This window comes from Brassica rapa, chromosome A07 (assembly GCF_000309985.2).
Source record: "Brassica rapa cultivar Chiifu-401-42 chromosome A07, CAAS_Brap_v3.01, whole genome shotgun sequence".
Classification (NCBI taxonomy): Eukaryota; Viridiplantae; Streptophyta; class Magnoliopsida; order Brassicales; family Brassicaceae; genus Brassica; species Brassica rapa.
In genome coordinates this window covers 7,887,199-7,908,258 of record NC_024801.2, presented here as the reverse complement: position 1 = coordinate 7,908,258, position 21,060 = coordinate 7,887,199, and the positions used below count along the sequence as shown (strand labels likewise).

Below are 21,060 nucleotides of genomic sequence, written 5' to 3'. Positions count from 1 at the left end.
CAACCAGATACTAACAAGAGAAGTTGAACCAAACCGAAACATTGATTCGGTCGGGGATTTCAGTTTTGAATAGAGTCAATAACCATGACCGGTTAAAGACGGTTAATGAACCTATAACCCCCCCCCCCCAAGGAGATAGTTAACACCGTCGGGTGAGAAGAAATGGTGATACCGACGGCGGCTAGGGTTTGGACATCGATGTCAGTACTGTTACGCCGTAATTCTCGGCAGTTATGGTCGTTGGCCTCTTCCCCCAGCTCTAATTCCATCCCTCCTCGCACTATCAGGTACCACTCAAAGCATTCGAGCTCCGCTTTGATTTTTCTTTTAGGATTGTTCGGAGTTACGATTCATTTTACGATTTTGTCTTTCTTCTTTTAGGTTCATTTGCTCTCTTAGGTTCATTTTTTTTTCTGTGCACATTATTGATGGTCTTTATTATTGTTTATATATAACTGAACTGTAGGAGGGTTTAACTTATAATGTAGTAGCTCTGGTAATCTTTTGTGCAAGGTCTTGCTTAACGAGTCTTGTAAAAGACCTGCATGGTACGTTGGATACTTGACATCCTCTTGGTTTCATTCTACTCCAGCTCGTGAGACCACCACGAGCAACCCTCAGAACAGTTTGAGTCAAGATGGAGTAGCTTCTACAAAACCCAAGAGGAAAAATCTCAAGGGTAAACGTGCGGTTGTACGGTGGCTCAAGTTTTTCCGGTGGAAGAAGAAGAAAGAGGTTGAAAGAATGACTGCTGAAGAAAAGATTCTCAACAAACTAAGAAAGGTTTCATCTTCTTCTTACCTATGTTCGGACCAGCTAATGTGTTATTGCTATTACACCTCTTATGTTCCTCGTGTTGTTCTGACAGGCTCGTAAGAAGGAGGAACGACTTGTGGAGACGATGAAGAAGCTGGAACCTTCAGAGTCATCTGAAACGACGCATGACCCTGAGATCTTGACACCTGAGGAGCATTTCTTTTATCTGAAAATGGGTTTGAAGTGTAAGAACTATGTTCCTGTTGGGAGACGTGGGATCTACCAGGGAGTGATTCTGAACATGCATCTTCACTGGAAGAAGCATCAGACGCTACAGGTTGTCATCAAAACGTTTACTCCGGAGGAAGTTAATGAGATCGCTATTGAGTTAGCTAGGTTGACTGGTGGGATCGTGCTTGATGTTCATGAAGGGAACACGATTATTATGTACAGAGGCAAGAACTATGTCCAGCCTCCGACTGAGATCATGTCTCCGAGGGTTACTCTCCCGAGAAAAAAGGCTTTGGACAAATCCAAATGTAGGGATGCGCTTCGTGCTGTTAGAAAGTATATTCCGAGGCTTGAACAAGAGCTTGAGTTGCTTCAAGCGCAATGTGAGGCTACTAAGGGAGACTCTCCGAGTGTAGTCAAGATTGATGATGATCAAAGGTCGGAAGAGTTGAAGAAGATTATAGAAAGAAGCCAAGAGTGTTTTGAGGATGAGCAAGAAGAAGAAGAAGATTTGGTAACGGATTCTGATATTTCTGATATATTTGAGACTGATTCGGAATCAGAGAACGACAAGGCAGAGCGGCCGCTTTTTCTTCAGGAGTTTGAGAAATTTCCAGCTATAAACAGCAAGGTAGGAGAAGAAGAAGAGGATTTTGGGGATCCAGGGAAAACTAAATCGAGAGATGATAAGGAGGATGAGTCTCCAGATTTTGATGAGGTCGACAAGATGTTTCTTCGGGCTGCTTCACTTTTAAAGAAGAAAAGACGATGATGAGGAATGACCAAGAGATTCTAGTTTTCATCATCTTTGCAGCTTTGCTCATCTCACAACAAAGTCACGAATACTATCTTCTTTCTCTCTACTTGCTCAAGGGGTTACTCTCTGTTTGAAATTTTGATAATGTGGTTATGAGAAATATGCTTGCTTCTTATTCATTTGGGAAGCTAAAAAAGAAGCTCCAAACTAATGCAAAGCTGCTTGCTGGATTTGAGTCAATCTTGGAACATAATTGAGAAAAAAATGAACTGAATTCGAGTCCAAAAGTAATTAACGATCTATCCCTTGTGTTTGTCTACCAACGAGGACTTTCTTCTCCCCAATCCACCAAGAAACTTACGCTGTCCAGAATTTCAAGCACATGTTTCAAATCCAGTGCTACAATCTTCTTGATCCACGACAGCATTTTGGTCTCACCAATCTTATCTCTGTCTTCCTTGTAATTTCGCATTGATATAACGCATAAATTTTGTTTTCTCTAACAACGGATCAACCTAGGATGCACATGGAAAAAGAAGACATCCAGTTAAGAAAGAAAGTTCACAAAATACTATTATTCCACTAGAGATTAACCCGGGCTACGCCCGGGATTTTTATTTTATTTTTAATTTAAGTTGTTAAATTATTTATATTTAGGTTATGATATATGTTTATATAAATGTTAAGATGCATGTCATAATTAAAATTTATTTTTAAATTTTAACACATTAAATTAACATATTTTTTACTATTTAAATATTTTTTAGAATTTTGTTGGCTATCTAGTTATCATATTTAGCAAAACTATCTGTTGAGTGTTGGAATAAATGTTTTAGATATTTAATCAAACTGCAGAATATTTTCGGATCGACCACATGCTCAACAATCGATCAATCCGTAAAAAGATGGTCGATCTCCTTAGCCAGGTAAGTACAATTTTAGCAAAAATATCTTTGATTTTTAAATATTAAGTATATAACTATTCTTTTGAATATAGTTTTTTTGAATTGTATTTTCTGATTAAATCATTGTATTATAATGTTTATGTAAATATTTTTTTGTGATGTTTGAATTTGTGTTGTTCGTATACTTAACCTAGATGATATTGAAGTTTAACAATTTATTGTTTTCTGGAAATAGAAAATAATGATATATCAAAATGTATCTAATACTTATTAAATGATAGTATAATGTAAATTACATCCATTATTTGAAAATACCATTTGTTGTTTTTATTTTATTTTTAAATCGGAAATTATTTTTATTTAAAAGCATTATTCATATATAATATAATAGTTTAAGTTTGGAAGATTAATATATATATATATATATATATATTATGTATATTTTTTTATAAATAATTTAAGATATTATATATTGAGTAACTGAATAAAAGCTGATTTTTTTATCTTGAAATCAAATATTTATATTTTTGTCTTCATGTTATACTCACCAATCCATCATTGATATCTATAACTCAGTATGTTTTAAAAAAAATTTAGTTTTAAGTAATAAACAAATTTAATAAATTAAATTCATCACCTATAATGTTTTGTAAACTATATTTGAAAACTCTCTAAAATTGTATTTTAAGCATAATATTACTATTATTTAATTTAAGTTATTTTAAGCATAATATATGCTAAACCAACTTAAATTATATTTACAATAGGACCATCCTAAACCGGTTAATAATTCAAAAACAATACTAAACCAACATGAACCAATACCTGATTTGGCGAGAAAGGAAGTGTTTCAGAATAAACGCTTGAATGATTATTAACAGTAATGGTTTGATCATGAAAGAGTTAGTATGAATATTAACAATAAAATTATGGATTAGATTAATTTAAATTTGTAAAAATACCTTTGAGTCTATGAAAAGCAATTCAATTACCATGAATAAGTTTGGCTTTTGGAAGTTGCGGGTTTCCCAACAATGAATCCACCTAACAAAAAGTTCGTTGTTATAAAAAATCTCCTTCAAGGTCATTAAAGGTTTTTGGGACGGCAAGAGTTGATGGTGGAACTATTTTTTTGCTCGAGTGCTTTGAAGTTTTCCTTGATAGTGTGAGGTTGATGTTGATGGAATAATGAGTTTTACAGGAACTTTCCTGATGTAAAACTATACATTTTTATTTTTTTTTGTTTAATGTGGTATTTCCATTTTTATGTAGTTTACTACCATTTGAAGATAGATGTACATTTTAAGATAGATGTATAAATCTTAATGTACTTTTTCTATTTTTTAAAATGTTTATTTCCATTTCTTATATTTTTTATTTACATAATATCTATATTTTATATTTTAAAATAGATATTTAAATCTTAATGTACGTTTTCCATTTTTTTAAATTGTGTATTTACTTATATTATATATTTTACATTTTAAGATAGATGTTTAATGCTTCATGAACTTTTTCCTTTTTTTAAAAAAAATTGTGTATTTACTTATTATTATATATATAATTCATATATTATATATTTACATTATTTACTTATTGTTTATTTTCCTGTATATGTATTTCCATTTCTTGTACTTGTTATTTACTTAATGTCTCTATTTTACATTTTAAGATAGATGTGTAAATCTTAATGTATGTTTTCCATTTTTTTTAAATTGTATATTTTCATTTGTTATACTTTCTATTTACGTAATATATATTTTAAATTTTAAGATATATTTTGAAATCTTAATTTAATGTTCCATTTTTTAAATTGGGGATTTACTTATATTATATATTTACTTAATATTTATTTTTCTTTATATTGTGTATTTCTATTTCTTATACTTTCTATTTACTAATAATTTTATAATTTTGGATAGATTTACATTTTAAGATAGATGTTTAAATACTAATGTAATTTTCCATTTTTTCAAATTGTGTATTTTCTTTTCTTATACTTTCTATTTGCGTAATATCTATATTTTACATTTTAAGATAGATGTTTAAATCTTAATATACTTTTTCCATTGTTTTTAAGTTGTGTATTTTTTCTTTCTTATACTTTCTATTTACTTAATATCTATATTTTACATTTTAAGATAGATGTTTAATATTTAATGTACTCTTTCCATTTTTTTTTAAATTGTGCATTTACTTATTATTGTATATATAATTCGTATATTAATATATTTATAATATTTAATTATTATTTATTTTTCTACATATTGAGTATTTCTCTTTCTTATAATTTATATTTAGTTAATATCTATATTTTATATTTTAAGTCTTTATGTATTTTTTCTATTTTTAATGTAAAACGGTAATATTTAATAGAAGAACTTGGACAAATAGTCAAATAGTTATATTTATGTTTTTTTTATTTTTTTAAAAAATGGTAATGTTACATTATGGAGATAAGCCGTTTTTTCTATTTTTCTAGTGTAAAATGGTAATCCTACATATGTTTAATGTAGTATTTTCATTTTTTATGTTGTATGTTTACATATTATTTATTATTTTCAAAATTATGTATAATATTTTTTTTACAAAATAGTAATGTTACATTATGGAGATAAGTCGTCTTTTTTTTTAGTGAAAAATGATAATCTTACATATGTTTAATGTAGTTTTTCCATTTTTTATGTTGTATGTTTACATATTATTTTTTTAAAATAAAAATGTAAAATGGTAATCGTACATATGTTTAATGTAGTATTTCCATTTTTTATGTTGTATGTTTACATATATTTATTATTTTCCAAATTATGTATAATGTTTTTTGTTTTTTATAAAACGGTAATGTTACATTATGGAGATAAGTCGTCTTTTTTTCAAGCGAAAAATGATAATCTTACATATGTTTAATGTAGTTTTTCCATTTTTTTTATGCTGTATGTTTACATATTATTTATAATTTTCGAAAATTAGTAATATTAAAATGTAAAACTATATTTTATGCCACGTGTCATCTTTCAGGAGAAGTTTTTTTTGCTGATGTGGACGCTCTATGGAGCCTCAAAAGGTCCCTTTTATTAAAAATTGTGTATTTACTTATTATTATATATATAATTCATATATTATATATTTACATTATTTACTTATTGTTTATTTTCCTGTATATGTATTTCCATTTCTTGTACTTGTTATTTACTTAATGTCTCTATTTTACATTTTAAGATAGATGTGTAAATCTTAATGTATGTTTTCCATTTTTTTTAAATTGTATATTTTCATTTGTTATACTTTCTATTTACGTAATATATATTTTAAATTTTAAGATATATTTTGAAATCTTAATTTAATGTTCCATTTTTTAAATTGGGGATTTACTTATATTATATATTTACTTAATATTTATTTTTCTTTATATTGTGTATTTCTATTTCTTATACTTTCTATTTACTAATAATTTTATAATTTTGGATAGATTTACATTTTAAGATAGATGTTTAAATACTAATGTAATTTTCCATTTTTTCAAATTGTGTATTTTCTTTTCTTATAATTTCTATTTGCGTAATATCTATATTTTACATTTTAAGATAGATGTTTAAATCTTAATATAATTTTTCCATTGTTTTTAAGTTGTGTATTTTTTCTTTCTTATACTTTCTATTTACTTAATATCTATATTTTACATTTTAAGATAGATGTTTAATATTTAATGTACTCTTTCCATTTTTTTTTTAAATTGTGCATTTACTTATTATTGTATATATAATTCGTATATTAATATATTTATAATATTTAATTATTATTTATTTTTCTATATATTGAGTATTTCTCTTTCTTATAATTTATATTTAGTTAATATCTATATTTTATATTTTAAGTCTTTATGTATTTTTCTATTTTTAATGTAAAACGGTAATATTTAATAGAAGAACTTGGACAAATAGTCAAATAATTATATTTATGTTTTTTTTATTTTTTTTAAAAATGGTAATGTTACATTATGGAGATAAGCCGTTTTTTCTATTTTTCTAGTGTAAAATGGTAATCCTACATATGTTTAATGTAGTATTTTCATTTTTTATGTTGTATGTTTACATATTATTTATTATTTCAAAATTATGTATAATATTTTTTTTACAAAATAGTAATGTTACATTATGGAGATAAATCGTCTTTTTTTTAGTGAAAAATGATAATCTTACATATGTTTAATGTAGTTTTTCCATTTTTTATGTTGTATGTTTACATATTATTTTTTTTAAATAAAAATGTAAAATGGTAATCGTACATATGTTTAATGTAGTATTTCCATTTTTTATGTTGTATGTTTACATATATTTATTATTTTCCAAATTATGTATAATGTTTTTTGTTTTTTATAAAATGGTAATGTTACATTATGGAGATAAGCCGTCTTTTTTTCAAGCGAAAAATGATAATCTTACATATGTTTAATGTAGTTTTTCCATTTTTTTTATGATGTATGTTTACATATTATTTATAATTTTCGAAAATTAGTAATATTAAAATGTAAAACTATATTTTATGCCACGTGTCATCTTTCGGGAGAAGTTTTTTTTGCTGATGTGGACGCTCTATGGAGCCTCAAAAGGTCCCTTTTATTAGTAAGGATTTAAAAAATAATTTTAATAACATAAAAGGAAAAATCGCATTTTAAACACCGAAAATATCATTTTCTGGTACTTTAAACACTCAAGTTTTTTTACTAGCACTTTAAACCTTCAAATTGACATTTTTATCATGATAAACTTCCAACGACGTTTTCCTGTTCATAGGTGACCGGTACTGTTCATTTTATAGGATAAAATGATGACGTGTCAGTTTTTTTTTTTCTTAAAGAAAAAAAATACAGAAAAAATGAATGAAATTGGAAAAAATTATAAAAATTCAAAACAAAATTAAAAAAAATCAAAAAACAGAAAAATTAAAAATTAAAACTGTCAAATTAAAAATAAAATAAAATATTAAAAAAATCTAAAAATTCAAAAATAAGATCTAAAATATAAATTTCAAATTTAAAAACGAAAATAAAATTCTTAAAATTCTAAAATAAGATCTAAAATATTAAAAAAAAATTTGAAATTTTTCTTTATTTATTTGTATTTATATATTTAGAGCATACAAGTCTTTTGCATCTTTAATGAAATATTTTGGTCATTTTCTTTCTAAGAAAATATTTTTAGGACAAAACTCAAAACAATCTATTTGAGAGAATTATTAGCTCTGCGTGTGGTCACCATCAATTAACATGGGGTGAAATTGGCGGCCCCCGAGATGTTTTCTGCGAAGTGTACTTAGGCGCTAGTCGGGCTATGTAAGGTGTCTGGATATCCGGATTATCAAAAAAAATTTTTTTGATGGTAGCAAGTTTTGATATCATCATAAGTGACTGTCACTTTAAGTGGATGAAATTTTAAAATAAATATAATTTTTTTGGTTAAATATTTACATTTTTTCTTTACAATTTTAATTTTTAAGTTTGAAATTTCGATTTTAGATCTTATTTTAGAATTTAGAATTTTTATTTAAAAAATTTTCTTTTTTAAATTTGACATTTTAATTTTAGATCTTATTTTTGATTTTATTGAATTTTTAATATTTTATTTTATTTTTACGTTTGAAATTTTAATTTTTTATGTTTTTTGAATTTTTTAGATTTTTAAAATTTTGTTTTAAATTTTTACATTTTTTTCAAATTTCATTATGTATTTTTCTGTATTTTTATTTTTTATTAAAAATAAAGAAATCGACACATCATCATTTTGACCTGTGAAATAAACAGTATCGGTCGTCTATGAATATGAAAACGTCTTTGGAGGTTTTTTATGATAAAAAAATCACTTTGAAGGTTTAAGGTGCTAGTAAAAAAACTTCAGTATTTAAAGTGCTAGAAAATGACAGTCTCAGTATTTAAAATGCGATTTTCCCTAACATAAAATATACTTCTAAGTAATAAAATACTTTCTTATATGGGAAAATCTTATGTTTACCAGTTTCATGGTACCACTTTTCATCTTTACCACTATTAAAGTGACATTTTTAAAAATATCTTATTCCTTAAGTCGCAAAAGACTCTTATACCCTTATTATCTATATATATAATAAATCATTATTTAAATAAAAATAAAATGAATAAAATAAAAGTCAGCTATTAGAAATTTCCGAAATTTCTGAAGAAAATACTCGTCTGAAATTTCTGACAGAAAACATTCATCGGAATTTTTTGATGAAAAACATCTGGGAATTTCGTCAAAAATTCATGATGCAGACAGAGAAAAAAAAAAGAAATTCTGACGAGCTAAAACTGACTAATTTCTCTGTCAAAATTCGTCTTTTTTGTAGTGTGGAATGAATTATAAAATCGAAGAAGCTAAAGAAGGGTGAGTGCCACCGACAGATGTCGGTGACCCTAAGAACAATCAACGGACTAGAAAATGCAGAGACAAAGTTTATGAAATTAAGAAACTCTTCTGCTTCTCCTCTCTCCACTCTAAAGAAAAAGGCGATTTCCGGTGAAGACGTTCGCCTCTCCGGTGGTGGGCTTCGGCCGTCACTGCCGTGAGAGGGCTCCCTCTCTGTATCTCCTCTCCTCTACCCTTCGTTGTGTCTCCTTTCCGGATCTCGAAATCTAAGCTAGTGTTGTGAGAGTGGAGCTTTCAAGGCAGTTGTGTGTTTGCTCGGGGGGGGGGGGGGGGGGGGGGGGAGGTTTGGCCGGGGCTCTAGCTTCACGCGGTAGATCTGAGGGGTCGGATTAAGCGCGTGGACCCCAAGCTCTCCCTGATTCTCTCATCCTCTCCCACGGCAGTAGAGTGTTCTCCGGTGAAGAGGCGTGGCGGTTAGGGCTTTGTTTCGGGGTGGCTTGACGCGTAAGGGCTGGTCTCTTTGGATCTGGAACTCCGCGGTTGACTAACTATCAGTTTGTTTGCCTGCTATGAGGACGGCGGGCTCTGCTGAGAAGGAGGAAAGCTGGAGGCGGTGGAGGCGAGTGGTTTGCGGGGTGCGGTCAAGCGGCTGCTCCGTACCGGCGATACCTTTCAGCTTCGGTGGTTTCCTTTTCCCTTTTGTGCTCTCTGTTTTTTTTTTCAGTTTCTCTCCAAAAACGAGTCTCTCTGTTGTGTCCGGTGATATCTATCACCCTATGCTTCGCCGGTTTCCTTGCTGACGAAAGTGCTTCATCTCTCGGCTTGTTTGGCTACGATGCTCCGGCTTTAGGCGATGAATCGCGGTTAACGTGGCGCCTTTTCGGAGGAAGGTTCCGGCGGATTCAATTCGGTGGCGGCCGTCATCTCCTTTGCTCTTCTTGCGGTGTTTTAGGGTTTCGTGGTCTGTTCCGGTTTTGGTAAACCGGCTATTGCGTTGGGTTGGTTCTATTTTTCTTTTTAGCTTTTATTTTTTAGCTTTCTTAATTTTCAGCTATTGTGTTGTATGTTCTAAAAAAAATCCAAAAAAAATTAATATGAAAGCCTTTAAAAAAAAAAAAAGTTTATGAAATCATTTTTTTTGTCAACTTCTGATGGATGATGTGTTCCAAAAAAAGTCAACTTCTGGTGATTATTAAATCCTTAGCTTTAGCCCAATAGATATTACAAGTGAAATTATTTTTCTACCGAGAAGGTCCAACAAAAAATTATAAAATTAATTGAAGCCCACTGATAGAAGAGATGTTTGTGTGTCTCTACGTGTTTATTTCTAGAAGCATCAAATACACACGCGTAAGTCCATGCAAAGGTCCAGTCTCTGATGGTCGCCAGATTTCACCACCGTGGTCTTCCATGATTACTCCTCCGTCCTCTGTCTCTCTCCGCCACAACAGAGAATTAGAATTTGCTGTAAAGAGCTTACTACTTGATTCCACTTGCAGTCTTTTTTTCATACAACAGCTGAACCTGAATCTAACGGAACTCCATCGCAAATCGCCAGAAGTGGTAGCACAGCGAAATCTTGTGAAGATTAAGAGCAGATCCTTTCTTGGAACACCTTCACAAAAAAAAGTTTCATCTCTACTGAACCTGCACGCAATCAACCAAGTTATTCTGAAAAACTTAATTCAACCATTCATCAAGGTTATTTTGGTGAGCGCACTAATGAAGCAAAGATTGACAACAATCTGAACAGTGAATAACCAACAATAGAAAGGAATCTTCAGATTGAAGCGGGATAAAAAAGTAACTTAGAAGAGAAAGAAAACAATTTTAACACGGTAAACTTTACTTATGTTCAAATCATATCAGAGAAAGATGAGAATCACAAGCCGCTCTGATTTAGATGCACTTTCACGTCAAAATCACATACGTGAAAGGAAAATTATCAAAGCGAACAAAAGAAATCAATTTTTTGATAGAAGCAAGAAAAACAAACAAACAAAACTCCTCTTTGTCCTCTTGAACGATTCAAAAAATCAAAATTGTGGAAAAAAAAAACGAAGAGAGAGCATTTTACACGAAAAATGTTTTGAAGTTGAATGAAATTTCGTTTACAATTTGGGTTTATGGAATAAAATTCTTAAAAAAAAATCTTAGGTTTACTTTTTCTAAAGAAAATAATTCAAATAACGTTGGGTTTTTTTTTTTTTGACATCATTCAAATAACGTCGGTTTGATGGCCAAGTTAATAATGTCTGGTTTGCTGGTCAAGTAAATAATAAAGATGGAAAACGGAAACCTTTCTTCTCAGAAAGAGGCTTCGTTTTGTTTTTAACCCTAAAAGAATTATCCAAAGTTTTTGTGTGAAATGCTGAAATACTCTGCACTACTTGTTAGAGAAAGATCAAAAGCTTTCCGATGGGTTTTCTTCACGTTCTTAAGTGTCCAATAAGCTTGCGATCTTACAGCAGCTCCCTAGTCGGCTTCTTCTCCAAATCTCACAGTCCTCTTCTCTCTGGTATTTTCTCGCCTTGATTTTTTGTTTCACTCTTAGCGTTGTTAATGATAATGTGATGATTATATTCAGCGAGATGGGTTAGAGCAGGAGACGCCGCCAGTTCCATCAGATGTCTTGCGTCTGCTATACGTGGAAAAAAGTAAAAGGGTCTTTCTTTTCTCTAGTATTGAAATCAAATCAAGAACCTTTCATGTTTTTGAATGAAACTCTTCTTGTTCTGTAACAACAGCAAGAAGCAGAGACTGGATGAGGCATGTCTCGAAAGGTATCAGGAATACAGTCGCGCACTAATTCAATCATGGATCTTACAAGGTACATACATACATACATATAAAAGCACATAGAGGGTTAATGTTATTTGTCTTTAACTCTAGCGTGTATGTTATTTAGGCAAAGTGCTAGTGGATGGGAAAAGAGCTAGTAAAGCTGGAATGCCTGTAGCCAATGGTGTCTCCATTAAGATTACCGCTGAGGTTCCCAAATATGTATGTAGGTGATTATTCCTCTCCTTGTTACCCTCTATTCTTTGTGCTTTGAGACACTTCGTTTTTGTCGACTGTCCTCTCTCTCTCTCTGTTTTTTTCATCTTGCAGAGGTGGGCTGAAGCTGGAAGCTGCAATAGAGAAGCTTGATGTTGATGTTTCTGAGAAAGTAGTTCTTGATTCTGGACTTTCTACTGGAGGTTTTACAGATTGTTTGCTTCGTTATGGCGCAGCTCATGTTTATGGTGTTGATGTTGGTTATGGTCAGGTGCTTTGTATTGTTCAAAACAGATTATTTGATTTTTTTTCCCTTAATCCAACTCTTCTAGTTAGTAATTATATGGTTTATTGTAACAGGTTGCTGATAAAATTCGCAATGATAAACGTGTGACTGTTATAGAAAGAACAAATCTGAGATACCTCCCAGGACTCCCACAAAAAGTCGATGTAGTGACACTAGATCTCTCCTTCATTTCCATTCTCAAGGTATGTTTGATTCTTTTCATTTTATTTGCAGATACTATGATTGTTATGTTTTTACAAGCCTCATAGTTGTGAACAGGTGATGCCAGCTGTTATGAATGTGATGAATGATGATGCAACTCTAGTAACCCTTGTTAAACCTCAATTTGAAGCTCGGCGATCACAGGTAAACTACGAGAAAAGCATACTATACAAATCATCTCCGCGGTTCTTACAATTTGTTCCTCAACAACTTTGTTTCCCTTGAAGGTTGGGAGGGGTGGTATTGTGAGAGATCCTGAAGTACATCAGGAGGTACGTTTGTATTTCCCTGTAGATTTTTGTGACAGTTGAATCTTTTGTTCGTTGTTAATTTCTCTGCTGGATTCCTTTTGTTACTATCTTTGATGTGTTGTTTATGTATGGGTTTAGGTTCTTGAGAAGATAATCAATGGTATTGAGCGCTATGGATTTACCAACAAAGGGTTTATCGAATCTCCCATCAAGGGCGCCGATGGAAACATAGAGTTCTTGGTTCGCTTTGATCGAGGGACAGTGAAAGGTGAAGAAGAAGAATACTAAGACTTATATTTCTCTTGCGTCAAAATGCTTATTGTTTCTTTCTTCTTTCACCCATTTCCTTGATTTAAGTTAGGCTTAGAACCAAACAAATACCTTTGAGTTAGGCATTTTACTACTGTTTTTTTTTGTTTGTTTTGGTATGTCTTAAATCTTAAAAGATAATTACCAAACCGATCCAAAACTAATCATTTTAGAGAGTATTTTGGGTTTACACATGTATTTTTTCCTTCGAATGTTGAAACTTATCATGCAATGCAATGTATTCACAAACTTTCATAACAAATAACAATTCTCATTTTATTGGAATAGCTTGATGATTCAGTCTGTAGAAGGTTAGCTATTATATAATCAATCCAATTTAATCAAATTCAAAAATAATAAATGCTTAACAGCTTCCATCTTGCCTCTTAAAAAATGTAAAGTTGAAAATAATAAATTTCGGTTTCAAGAGGCTGTTTTTTTTAATTTTGAGCTATAAAATGATGGTAAGAAAGGGTTAAAAACGATGAATCTGTAACGAAAACATTGTGGTTGATGAAAGTGAAGATCAAACGATTCATCACAGAACTAAAAATCTAAATCTCTTGGGTGGAGGAGAAGAAAGATTTGGATGAAATCTAGAATGAGAGCATTAGGATTTCTTGTGAGCTGGATTCCGTGAGCCAAACATAAAGCCCACACCCCAAAACAGCCCATAACTGTCGATGATGATGTAAATGGAACGCAGAATATTGAGGCAGGGGATACGTGTCACGCCCACAATAAACGACTTTCCTAACTGGACGCTGAAGTGGCAGCACATGAGTGAAGCAAACATATTTATATATATATATATATATATATATATATATATATATATATATATATATATATATATATATAAATATAAAGTAAATAAATCATAATAATAGATTAGTAGCATTTTAAATTTAAACAATTTTGCAGTTTATATGTATAAATATTATTTTAAATAACATTTTTATACTTTTAACTAAACATGTTATTTGTATATAGAATCTTTGTTCGGTACAGTTATTATGAAACGTAATTATTTGTTCCTATTCTGATAATATATATGATTTAGAGTATAAGAATTTAAATTTTTTGAATTAACCATATTATGTGTATATTGAATTACAAACCAAAATTACTTTTGGTTCGGTTTAGAATTAGATCAGGTTAATTTTTTATTGTATTAAACTTGGTTATGCAAAACAAATAAATAAATAATATTGTTATGGTAGCTATATATAATATAGTTCTAGTTCATTAAAGATATTGGTTTATGTTAAAAAAAATTCGTCAGCATTGGTTTATGTTAATTAAAAGAAAAAGATATTAGGTTGATAGAATTAAACTGATAATTGGATAATACTTTGATGAATTATATTGATAGAAAACATATTTATAGTACATTTTAAATATATTATGCTGTTTGAGATATATATATATATATATATATATTATCTTTTTAAATTTATTTATTTTTAAATATCAAGGTTATTCGAATATATGAAATTTTTTTACATGGACCGATAAAGAAAACCTCTGCACTTACCAAAAACTAAAAAAAAAAAATCAAATTGAAGACCCTAACAGGCAGGAAGGGATGTTATCTCTTACAGGTGATACAGTCAAGGAGAGTTTTAAGTGTCTACCCCCGTGATCATGGTTTGAGAGGTTCTCAAGTAAAGATTGATGATTGTTAAGGCTTTCATTATTGGTGCAAGATTAAATGAAAAGAAAAAATCAATTCTGTGATACATGATATTTTTTTTGATGCTATCATACTCTAAAGTTTAACCAAAGGAGTAATGATATTTATGAATTGTGAGAGCATATGTGGAACTTGAATGAAATTCAATCAGTGATAAAAGGAATACGAACTTGATTTCCAGAGATTTACACAAATGCAAAAACAAAATGAGTAAATACACAATTTTGATTAAGAAGATGAATTAATCAGAAGGCATGTGTTAATCAAGAAGGGTTCCAATGTGGTGTCTGTGAGGATCTAAACTAGGCTGAAGTGCCTTCACCAAAGTGTTCAGTCATGTACAGAGATTGTTGTTGCACCCAAAGTTAAATCCTTGTGTGTTGAGATTGTTGCTGCACCCAAAGTTGAACCCTTGTGAGCTATGACTGTTGCCGTACCCAAAGTTATAATCTTGTGCCCCATGTGAAGCCGTAATGAGATTGTTGCTACACGGAGTCAACCCTTGGTCAAAGCTTGAAGAAACAGAGTTGGGAAGTTGAGTAAACGTAGCGGTTTCATGGTTAAACAGAAACATCGAGAATTTACTCCGATCATTGGAGGAACCGGACGCATCACCACTCATGAGAAGATTCGTTAATGATGATCCTATTTGTTGTGGATGATCAGAAACAGGATTGTTAATTACCGGCGGACAAAAGCTCATCAATGGATCCTCCTCGTCTATTAGTGAAGAAGAGAAGTCATTGTGGGGGAAGAAGCCAGAAGAAGGCGCCGAAAAGTTGTGATTTTGTTCAGACATAGCAGCAATAAAACGGCTCTGATCTGGCTCGGTCTGATGATCCTGGGAGTAAAGAAGGTAACGAGCCCTGTCTTGTAATACAAGTAACTGATCTAGCAACGAACCCTTGAACTCTCCAACTTTCTTTGTGAACCTTTTGCGTTCCTCTGCGTCGGTAAGAGATCTCCTCTTCTCGTCAACGAGTTTCTTGTTATAGAACTGTGAAAGATTTGTGTTTTTCTTGATTTTTTCTCTGTCGCTTAATCTGTTATACCTCTCGAGAATGTCTTTGACTTGGGACTGATCCTCGGGATAAGCGTTGACGAGATTTCCTTCACGATCGTAATGTATCACACAAATATCGTTGTCACAGAGAATAGAAAGCTCTAACGCTTTCTTGAGAATGGTCTTCTCTCTTAACAACAAGAATGATTTCTTGAAACGGATTTGGTTTCTGACAGAGAGCTTGTTGTTGCTCTTCATCTTTGTCGAAGTAGAAGAAGAAAGTGAATCCATGGCAAACACAAAAGCAGCTTCGAGAGTTTTATTACTGAGAGAAGAGAATTGTGAGTGATTATTAGTAGCGTGACCAGAGAAGGTTTAGGGCTGTGTATATTTATAGATTTTGATGATCGTTGCTGATTTCCTTTTTTAACAATTAAATCAGTGTAATTTCCAATTTTCTTACTCTGTAATTTCCATTTTTCACTATTTCATATAGCCGTTGAAAGTTTATACCGTTGTTGTATACATTTTAATAATAAAATAATTAATTACATAAAGTTTTCTTTTCTTTCAGTCGTTAATCGGTGATATAATTATAGATAGTGATTTGCGAATCAGTGTTGCTTGGTGTTAGACTTGATTTGATTTCTCCACTCGGTTACTCAGTGGTACACATAATTTAATATTAATTGGTTGATTAAATTAATTAACTGCGAATTTTTGTTTTCATTCTCATAAAATTAAGTTTCTCGGTTGTTACGATCATTGGATTTCTTTTCTCCATTCTGCTGCTCTCTCCTTTCTATCTGCTATTATTATCTTATTTTTGAACTAATACGAACACAGACAGAGTTAGATTACGAGATGACAACTCGTAGTCTTTCTTCTACACCCATATAAAATGCTATTGGTAGCAACACGCATGATAACCTCTACATAAAATACTTTGTATAACAATAAAGCTATTTACTATCTTTGATGTGTTGTTTATGTATCGGTTTAGGTTTTTGAGAAGATAATAAATGGTATTGAACGCTATGGATTTACCAACAAAGGGTTTATCGAATCTCCCATCAAGGTCGCCGATGGAAACATAAAGTTCTTGGTTCGCTTTGATCGAGGGACAGTGAAAGACGAAGAAGAAGAATACTAAAACTTATATTTTCCTTGCGTCAAAATGCTTATTGTTTCTTTCTTTTTCCACCCATTTCCTTGATTTAAGTTAGGCTCAGAACCAAACAAATACCTTTGAGTTAGACATTTTACTACTGTTTTTTGTTTGTTTGTTTTGGTATGTCTTAAATCTTACAGTATAATTACCAAACCGATCCAAGACTAATCATTTTAGAGAGTATTTTGGGTTTACACATGTACTTTTTCCTTCGAATGTTGAAACTTATCATGCAATGCAATGTATTCACAAACTTTCATAACAAATAACAATTCTCATTTTATTGGAATAACTTGATGAATCAGTCTGTAGAAGGTTAGCTTTTACATAGCAAAGACTGCGCTTAAGATCTAAACATGTCATTCAATATATATCAAGCCTTTTTCTGCCTAGAGAAGCTTTGTCATCGTAATGCTTCAGTGGTCTTTTAGTCTCATCAGGTCTTGCCATTGCAAAATTGACGCAAAAACTAAATTGGGAGAGAAATACAAAAATAAAAGAACATTCTTGAAAGCAGAGGGGAGTACTGAGGACGCGAATCTGCATACCACATTAGGCTATGTTCTTGAATCAATTATCTGTTCCAACATTTGACGCTTCATGATGCAATTATGGTCCAACGAACTAGGGATGCGATCATGGTCGGACCAGTTAAGCATGCAACCGTGGATGAACCAGTCGATGTCTTGGTCGAACCAGCCGATAATGTTAACATGGATGACCCACTCAACAAGGTGGGCGAAAAAAGGATTTGGACCAGAGCAAACTGGACATATGATTTTGGAGTGGACGAAGATCATATTACTCCAAAACTTCATAGGGAATATTTCAAACAAGTTAAAAATGTAGATCGGATCCAAAATAAAGGTGGTCCAATTAATCCATTATCGGCCCAGAAAGAGAATAAGAGATCATTGATGGTGAGAAGAGCAAGGGTTATCATCTTGCATGCTCCTGCATCTCAAGAAACAACCGTCTATGCCTCCCCCTAATCGCCTATGTCCCACTCTCATTAATGAAATGCGGATTGACAAAAATGCACTCATGTTTAAAAATTAAATTAGAAAAAACAGAAATTGCGGTTTTGTTGGATTCAGGATTGGTTATAGCGGTTTGGTTAAAAATTGATTTCATATTTATCAATTTCAGCTCCTCCTCCACTCCTCTCTCCCGTAGCTTCTCCATCACCGCCGTCTGTCAGCGTAGACCAATCGTGGATCAATTGTAACCCGACGTCTAGCACACCGTAAGTTGTGTTCTCTGATTTGAACTTTCTTTTGGAAGTAGGTTCTAATGGATTTGCAATTGAATCTAATTAGGAGTATGCATAATAGCATTGTTTTGTTTGGGGGTCGATTTGTAAAGGAAATTGGTATATAATGCATTTCAGTGGTGGAATGAGAATGTATAGGAAGTAGAATGGGACCTAGATCGAGTCCGCACCTCAAACCTAGTTCAATTTGTTCTTGATAATTGTAGTAAAATTGTATAACTCGGAACAAATGGTAGAACTGTGGATAACTGAAAAACTAGGAACAACTGATAAAACTGTGGATAACTGCAAAAACTAGGAACAACTGGTATAACTTTCTATAACGTAGTCAGTGTGTTGAGTTTGTTCCTTTTTGACACGATACAATGAGAAATCACGTCAGACCGTTGCATGGAAAAAATGTGGCGGTTTGTGATATACGTGGTAGTCGAGAAGAGAGCTACAACCTGATGTATATTTGTACATGCTAGAGCAAGTGAATCCGAGAACAAAAACATGTGTAAAACTGGATGATGCATGTAAATTCAAGTACCTCTTCATAGCCTTAGGAGCTTGCATTGAAGGGTTTGCAGTTATGAAGAAAGTTATAGTTGTGGATGCGACATGGCTGAAGAACGGATATGGTGCTGTTCTAGTTTTTGCGGATGCTCAAGATCCTAATGGTCACAATTATCCACTTGCGTTTGCAGTACTAGATGGAGAGAATCATGCTAGTTGGACTTGGTTTTTGGAGATGCTTAAAAGTGTTATACCAGACTGTTCTGAACTGGCTTTCATGAGTGACAGAAATCAAAGCCTGATCTATGCTATAACACGTGTTTCCACAGGCTCACCATGGTCATTATTTATGGCATTTGAAGAAAAATGTGAAAGGGCATGCTTGTAACCTCAAAAGGATATAGTGGGGTATAGATTCATGGAGTTGGGCAGATATTACACGGTGGCTGACTTCAACTCTACTTACGATTCATTTAAGATAAAATATCATGCAGCGTACAAGTATGCGGAGGAACATACTGAAAAGGACAAATGGGCAAAATTTTTTTTTTCCACGTGACATGTACAACTTGGATACAAGCTGTGTGAAATCAATGAAGAACGTGTTTAAAGAGGCAACGAGGTGGCCTTAATATCAATGTTGGATTGCATCATCAGGAAATTATCTGATTGGTTCAATCAACATCGGAAGGATGCTGTTTCTAGATCAATCGATACCAAACTGGTGCTTCTGGTTGAGAACTACTTGCACGATCTATGGGCATTTTCACAAAAGCTAACTATGCGGGTGCATGATAGTTATGAGCTTGAGTACGAGATCACTAACACTGAAGGAAAGATGTTTTTGGCGACCTTGGTTTGGAAAACTTGTACTTGCAAGGTGTGGGATTATGAAAAGTTTTCTTGTCTGCACGAACTGGCTGCTTACATATATTTCACTAAGAACATTAATGGCAGTGTTGGCAGGCGCCTTGATATCCATGAGAAGTGCTCAAATACTACTGGACGGAACTGTGAGCTTTGGCGTATTCCAGAACACTTTATGTTGTGCCCAACAGGTCTTCTTGGAATGTACCGTATCACATCTAGGAGGTGAAGATCATACCTCCGGACCGCATCACACGGAGGGGAAGGAAAAGAGTTAAAACTGCGTAAAACTTGGATGAATTAGGAGTAATGCATATAGCTCTCTTCTTTGTTTATTTTGTGTTGTATGCTTCGGAAAACTGCGTAAAACTTGGTAATCTACTTTGTTTTGTAATAACATTAGTATTATCTATATCAAAACTCGGTTATCATAGTTTTACATTTGGTTTCTCTACTCTAACTATAATTCTAACAAACGTAATAAATGTTTTTGATTTTTAAAAAAAAACTCATAATATATCCATTATGAAACCTTGTTATCCCAATTACACTTTCTTAATAAAAAACATCTTACAAATAATTTATTTGAGTTATATCTATTAACGAAATAGTATTGCACAGAACAATATAGCTAATATTTTAAAGTAATAAAATCGAAAGTAAAACTAGAAAACCAATCTAAAAGGATTAGTAACACTAAATAAATTAGAAACCACCAAAAGGAGAACTATAACCAAATTTCGTAACACTAGTATCTTCAGTATAACTAAGAACAAATCTCTCGAGGGAGATAATTTTTTTTTGGCGCTTAAACTATTTAAAACATTCGTTCCAATTATCCACTTTTTCTTTTATGTGTTCCAAAAATCGTCGAAATCTATCTCTTCTCATCTCAACCACACAGCATCCTCTCACTTCCACTTTTTTTATCCATCTCTCTTCCAGTTCTCTCTCTAACAATTCCGAGTGTCAAACCGGTCCATTTCCCGAATCTACCGACCAATTCTCTCTCTCTCTCTCTCTCTCTCAGGGGTCCCAAATTATGGTCGGATATTGTGTTTTTGTGGTTTACTGGTGAATATAACGCAAGCTTGGACTGACAAAAACCCAGGTCGACGATTTTATGGCTGTCCACGTTTTAAGGTATGAAATATGATAATTGAACTTTTTAACTAGTGATTCAGATGTGAAATATAGATTTAAAATGGAATTTGGACCATGTGGCAGCTTGGAGATGAATGCAAGTACTTCTTTTGGTTTGACGAAGGGGAAAGTACAAAATAGCAAAAAAGAGCTTTGATTGAAACCCGTGATGAGATCCAGGAGAAGAATAGAGTGATTGAGCAGTTAAATAAGACCATTTCAGAAATGAAAAGAAATTTCGAGAAAAAAGAAACAGTGAATGACGAAAATGAAGATGAAATTGTTACAAAGTTTGAAATTTTTATATTTAACTGT

The 21,060-nt window shown here is 32.1% G+C and overlaps 2 protein-coding genes across 5 annotated transcripts; both read left to right on the top strand.

Moving 5' to 3' along the window:
* Positions 1–1,984, top strand: LOC103828555 (uncharacterized CRM domain-containing protein At3g25440, chloroplastic). 3 transcript variants are annotated; one of them, XM_009104164.3, is made up of 3 exons: positions 1–287; positions 492–783; positions 869–1,984. In XM_009104164.3, the coding sequence occupies exons 1-3, from the start codon at positions 163–165 to the stop codon at positions 1,757–1,759; spliced, it is 1,308 nt and encodes a 435-aa protein (XP_009102412.1). In that variant the 5' UTR covers positions 1–162; the 3' UTR covers positions 1,760–1,984. The 3 variants fall into 3 exon arrangements, with proteins under 3 accessions (XP_009102412.1, XP_033131515.1, XP_018508260.1); XM_033275624.1 differs by having other exon boundaries at positions 54–287; positions 514–783; XM_018652744.2 differs by having other exon boundaries at positions 110–287; positions 593–783.
* Positions 1,985–10,047: 8,063 nt separating this feature from the next.
* On the top strand, positions 10,048–21,000 carry LOC103828554 (putative rRNA methyltransferase YqxC). 2 transcript variants are annotated; one of them, XM_033275183.1, is made up of 9 exons: positions 10,048–11,547; positions 11,617–11,686; positions 11,777–11,859; positions 11,938–12,040; positions 12,141–12,297; positions 12,387–12,515; positions 12,592–12,678; positions 12,762–12,806; positions 16,797–21,000. In XM_033275183.1, exons 1-9 carry the CDS (start codon positions 11,448–11,450, stop codon positions 16,944–16,946), a joined length of 924 nt encoding a protein of 307 aa, XP_033131074.1. In that variant the 5' UTR covers positions 10,048–11,447; the 3' UTR covers positions 16,947–21,000. The 2 variants fall into 2 exon arrangements, with proteins under 2 accessions (XP_033131074.1, XP_009102411.1); XM_009104163.3 differs by lacking the exon at positions 16,797–21,000 and adding an exon at positions 12,924–13,292 and having other exon boundaries at positions 10,079–11,547.
* Positions 21,001–21,060: the final 60 nt, after the last annotated feature.

Bases quoted from the DNA above. Each gene is read 5' to 3' on its own strand.
- LOC103828555 (XM_009104164.3), top strand. From the start codon at position 163: ATGGTGATACCGACGGCGGCTAGGGTTTGGACATCGATGTCAGTACTG. The intron at 288-491 runs GTACCACTCAAA...ATAATGTAGTAG, and splicing joins ATCCCTCCTCGCACTATCAG to CTCTGGTAATCTTTTGTGCA. The intron at 784-868 runs GTTTCATCTTCT...TTGTTCTGACAG, and splicing joins TTCTCAACAAACTAAGAAAG to GCTCGTAAGAAGGAGGAACG.
- LOC103828554 (XM_033275183.1), top strand. From the start codon at position 11,448: ATGGGTTTTCTTCACGTTCTTAAGTGTCCAATAAGCTTGCGATCTTAC. The intron at 11,687-11,776 runs GTAAAAGGGTCT...CTGTAACAACAG, and splicing joins TCTGCTATACGTGGAAAAAA to CAAGAAGCAGAGACTGGATG. The intron at 12,041-12,140 runs GTGATTATTCCT...TTCATCTTGCAG, and splicing joins GTTCCCAAATATGTATGTAG to AGGTGGGCTGAAGCTGGAAG.